This window comes from Thermothelomyces heterothallicus, assembly GCF_042370625.1.
Source record: "Thermothelomyces heterothallicus CBS 202.75 unplaced genomic scaffold P884_scaffold_22, whole genome shotgun sequence".
NCBI classification, from domain to species: Eukaryota; Fungi; Ascomycota; class Sordariomycetes; order Sordariales; family Chaetomiaceae; genus Thermothelomyces; species Thermothelomyces heterothallicus.
The window spans coordinates 295411-300609 of record NW_027192583.1 but is presented as its reverse complement, the minus strand read 5'-3'; the positions used below and the strand labels follow the sequence as shown (position 1 = coordinate 300609).

Genomic DNA, 5199 nt, shown 5'->3' with positions numbered 1-5199 from the left:
AAAAAAAGGTAGTCGACGTTCCCACATGCACATGCTTACACCGGGCAATACACACTTCTATGCCTGCAGGGTCTCCATGCTCATCATGGGCCACCCTCAATTCGAGACCCAGGACGATACGGGTGCCGGAAATGGCATACCCCCTATTCCTGAATGGCAGTTGGGCTCGCCGACAACCTGCGGAGTCCCGCTTGAGCCCCAAAATCTCGACGTCGATGATGGAGTAAAGCAGGCATTTCTGCGTCTGCACAGCGTCTTCCAAAGGGCACAGCAGACGCCGCTCACTGCCACCGTGCTCCATGACCTGGCATGCTACGTCATACACCGGCTCCTCCCTCCAGCTGGCGACACGGCGAGCCAGACATCACCACTCACCGAATGCGTCCGCTACGCAACCATCCTCTACATGTTCATGGTCCAGGGCCCAACCTACTTCACACATGCCGTAATCTTCAACCGCATCCTTCACATGTTTACCGAGAGCCTCCGGCTTCGGAGACCACAACAAAGCCACGATTCCGTAGATGTCTGGTTTCTCACAGTCGGCCTGGCAGCGGCGAACCGCACTCCTCATTACCCCTGGTTCGTGGGAAGGGCGGCGGCTGCCGCCAACACGCTACAGCTCAGCAGCTGGGACCACGTCTCTGCCCGTGTCAAGGATGTCCTGTGGTTGGATACCCAAAAGGTCGAGGCTATCTTCCGACCTCACTGGGACGCCGTTTTCAGGGCGCCGGATCGCCCTGAACCGCCAGACCTGCCAGATTGCACCAGCATGTCACCCTACGCGCCTGGCACAGCATTCATATGACAATAGAACGTACATTGGGCAGTAATTATCGCGCTAGAACTGCGGCTGAGTTACATCGACAGCCTTTTGAGTGTGATCAACGCTACGGTTTCTCAGCTCAGCTCTCACCTTCTCAAACCAGACATTCTTTGTCTCTTTGTATCGGAACCAAAACGGAGGACCGGCTCCCGTTAGGGAATCACGGCCAGAATGGTGGGCTAATTATTATTATAAGGGCACCCAAACGCGGCCACACTTTGTCATCGACCTCCACTACCGCACTTCGGCCCACAATTGCCCGGGGAAACAAGGAGTCTCAAAGAAAAAGACTGGAGGAGAGATATCCGAAATTTTGTGCAAACCGACACGTGTAAACTTGCACATCTTGCTGGAGCGGAGGCAAGGGCTAATAAGTAAAGAGAATCGATCAATGGAGACCCCTCGCCTCTCAGCAAAAAACATCGCCCATGCTCTCTGACGGTTGACAATTGGACGAGGACAGAACAACTGCAAAAGTGAATGCCCAATAACAGGATTGAACTGTTGACCTTCGCATACCATATACAGGTGGAACCGGTATTAGTACGACGCTCTAACCAGCTGAGCTAATCGGGCTTATCGCTTCTTGGTTGGCGGTGCGTGTCGCCCACTGTGCCCAAGTGATTTCACTGGTTGGGCTGGAATCTAGAGCTCGGGGTTCCGTACGCCGTAGTTAGGTGCGCTTCAAGTGAATGATCAGGGCAATCGCTGTCGGAAAGCAGAGCCGGTCTCCGGCCCAGTGACTCGTCGGACTCGGTCCTTCTTCTTTCCCCTGATCTTTCCTGGCTAAATCCGCCGCTCATCCAGTGCCAGTTTGGCGCGCTCTTGGCCTGCCGGAACCCCCACACCCCACACAGAGAAACGGTTTCACAGGGGCCATGGGCGCTTACACTAGTTATTAAGTATTGACTCGGTACAGCATCTTCCACGAGATCGACAAAGTGCCGGCCGGCCTCACCGGATCTGGCCGCAAAAGCGATTCTCTTCCAGACACGGAGCTGAATGTGTATACGTAGCACACGCCAACGAAGGCCCTCCGCTGGTGTTACCGGGGGCGCGGCCGCATCCGCGCTCTCGGAGGCTCCACGCCGTATAATTTCAGGCCGCGTGCAACAATTATACCACGGTAATAATTATGCCCGCGATGCTAAATAGCGCCACGGGGCCTTAATTTCGTCCCGCCCTGAAAAGTCCAGGGCAAAATGGGTCGAGAGAGAACAAATCATAGAAGAAAGCAATAGGGACAGGCAGTAGTAATTTGCTGCGTGTGTATATACACGTTTCAGCCGAGTGGCACCGACATGGCGGCACCTCAATGGCCATCGGCAACGAAGAGTCTTCGAACATTCCGTAGCATCCTGCGGCGTCCTTACCGGGGCGGGCACATTGGCCAGGGACATAGTAGTTACCAGGCGAACCTCGAGAGAGCAACCCCATTTCCTGTCATCAAGCAGGAATTACTGGTGAACAGGTTCACACAGGGACTTACACGACGCAGTGCATGTATATTACTTCCCGACAAGCCGTCGATAAGACCGCCTTCCGGAAGATGCTCTCCAGACTCGCAGTAAGCGCGGTCTTACACCTTGCCGCACATCTAGGTCACTTCTGGCCCGCACTCCCGTCCCTCTTCCTCTTTTTGGTTTCCCTCTTTTTGGTTTCCCCCAAGCAAAACTCACTCTTCATTACGCAGTACTCTCAGCTCAACCTCCTGCCCATGGTTGCTCTCCCCCCGGTGCGCGGACATGTACAGTACATGCATACATACATACATACTATTACAGTTCAGACTTGGTCGGAGGCAGGGGTATTATCCGTGCATGTACGTCCGTACAGTACTAACTATACTTGATAAATGCAAGGTGCGAGAGAATTCCCGGGATCAGCCGCGCACCCCGTTGACCAGCTTCTCCGAAGCGCGCCTAAGATAGATTAAACTACGACCGGCAGAAGGGCCAGTGATCCGATACAGTGGCTCCACCGACCGATGCTTGACTCCTCCGGAGCGAGAAGTGGCGGCGCGACGATATACACACATATATACATATATATAGAGGCGTGGGGAGAGCGCCGTACGATCTTGAGCCCGGAATGGCGCCATTGTTGACCATCTGGCATTACCGTGTTCCGTGTCTCTGGTTTCTCCGGTATCCGGAGGAGGACGAGGAAGTGCTCGAACGGCGATCCGATCCACCACTATTAATTATCACACAGCCTCTGCAGAACCTGCCTCAGTCCTGTTGATTGGCGTCGGACTTATTCTCGGCTGGCTATATCCCCTTAAAGACTTCTATCGAGTACCAAAACCTACGCACGCTCGCGAGCAGCGACCGCCTCATGCACCCGCTCGGCGGCTCCCTCGGGCTCGCCGGCCTCCTGGGACTGGCAGTGGCCTCGCAGGCCGCGCAGGCCGCGCAGGCGTCGCGCCTCCATCACCGGTTCGGCGGCGGCAACCAGACGGACCGGCTGACCGAGTGCCTGACCGAGGCCGGGGTGCCGGTCGACGTGGCGGGGACGGCGGACTACGCGATCGACGTCTCGTCCTTCAACCGGCGGCTCAACTACACCCCCGCGGCGGTGGCGGCGGCGGGCACGGCCGAGCACGTGCGGGACGCCGTCGCCTGCGCGGCGCGGCTCGGCGTCAAGGCGACGGCCAAGTGCGGCGGCCACAGCTACGCCTCCTTCGGCCTCGGCGGCGAGGACGGCCACCTCGTCGTCGAGATGAGCCGCATGAACCGGGTCGTCCTCGACAACGAAACCGGCATCGCCACCGTCGAGGGCGGCACCCGCCTCGGCCACCTCGCCGTCGAGCTCTGGGACCAGGGCAAGAGGGCCATCAGCCACGGCACGTGCCCGGGGTAAGTTGTTTTTTTTTATATATCTAAATATATATATATATATATATATATATATATATCATTTTCTCTTTCTCTTTTCTTGTGATTTCCGTCTTGAAGTCTCTACGGGGAAAAGAGAGAGAGAGAGAGAGAGAGAGAAAATGAGAAGTAGAGGAAAGGAAACGGAAAGTTTAATAATAGAGCGACGGGTTGGCTGACCGGCATGCTTCCTCCTCCTCCCACCCCCTTCCACCCCGAGCAGTGTCGGAGTCGGCGGACACGTCCTGCACGGCGGCTACGGGATGAGCTCCCACACGCACGGCCTCGCGCTCGACTGGATGGTGGGCGCGACCGTGGTGCTGGCCAACGCGAGCGTGGTCGAGTGCTCGGCGACGGAGAACCCGGACCTCTTCTGGGCCCTGCGCGGCGCCGGGTCCTCGATGGGCGTCGTGACCGAGTTCCGCTTCGAGACGTTCGTGCCGCCCGAGAACCTGACCTACTTCGTCGCCACGGCGCAGTGGCCGACCGAGGACCGCGCCCTGGCCGGCCTCGCCGCCGTCCAGGAGTACGCCAAGACGATGCCGGCCGAGCTCAACATGCGCCTCTACATCGCCAAGCGCTTCGTCAACCTCGAGGGCCTCTACTACGGCGGCAAGGCCGCCCTCTACGACACCCTCGCCCCGCTCCTCGACCAGGCCAACGCGACCCTCGCCCTGGCCCAGACCGGCGGCTGGCTCGACCAGCTCAAGCACTTTGGCGGCTCCAACCTCGACCTGGGACACGGCCACGAGGAGGTAACTAACTGTTTACTCTCTCTCTTTTCTTTCCCCCCTCATGTTTTTTTTTTTAAAAAAAAAATTGCTTTTTCGCCTCCATGCTGATCCTCTCCCTCCAGCACGAGACCTTCCACTCGACGAGCCTCTACACGGGCCCACTGGACGAGGACCGGCTGCGCGCGTTCGTGGGGTACTGGTTCGGGCCGGCCAAGAACACCACGCGCAGCTGGCACGTGCAGATCGACCTGCACGGCGGGGAGAACTCGGCCGTGTCGGCGGCGGCCCCCCGGTCGACGGCGTACGCCCACCGCGACTCCCTCCTCCTGTTCCTGCTCTACGACCGCGCCGACCGCGGCGAGTTCCCCGCCGACGGCCCCGCCCTCATGGACGACTTCGCCGCCGCCGTCACCGCCGGCCTCGACCCCGACGACTGGGGCATGTACGTCAACTATCCCAACCCGTCCCTCTCCCAGGACGACGCCCAGGCCAGGTACTGGGGCCCCAACCTCGCTCGCCTGCGGGCCGTCAAGAAGGACGTCGACCCGGACGACCTGTTCCACTACCCGCAGGGCATCTTGCCGGCGTAGGATGGTGACGATGCTGGTGATGATCGTGATAATCGTGAGGATAGTAGAGCAAATCAGCTGGCCGGCCAGCAGGGCTTGGTCCGGCAGTGGAGCCAAGGGGGAAGGGGGAGACGGCGAAACGGACGGACGAACGAACAGACAGACGGAGATGATTTTTTTTTTTTTGGGGGGGG

General features: G+C 58.5%; 2 protein-coding genes and 1 non-coding gene across 3 annotated transcripts in view; 2 read left to right on the top strand and 1 right to left on the bottom strand.

Moving 5' to 3' along the window:
• Positions 1–808, top strand: part of P884DRAFT_248320 (uncharacterized protein) — a gene marked incomplete at its 3' end in the record, with an annotated part of 2026 nt that extends 1218 nt beyond the window's left edge. The window contains exon 5 of the mRNA XM_069440546.1: positions 70–808. Coding sequence (XP_069295364.1) covers positions 70–808 — 739 coding nt within the window. The remainder of the gene's footprint in view (positions 1–69) is intronic.
• Positions 809–1307: 499 nt separating this feature from the next.
• Positions 1308–1402, bottom strand: P884DRAFT_t138. The gene has a single exon. It is a non-coding gene; the product is annotated as a tRNA-Ile (tRNA).
• Positions 1403–3163: 1761 nt separating this feature from the next.
• Positions 3164–5026, top strand: P884DRAFT_271744 (uncharacterized protein; the record flags this gene model as incomplete). The annotated part of the gene is made up of 3 exons (XM_069442464.1): positions 3164–3684; positions 3926–4457; positions 4559–5026. 3 exons carry the CDS (start codon positions 3164–3166, stop codon positions 5024–5026), a joined length of 1521 nt encoding a protein of 506 aa, XP_069295363.1.
• Between the last annotated feature and the right edge of the window lie 173 nt (positions 5027–5199).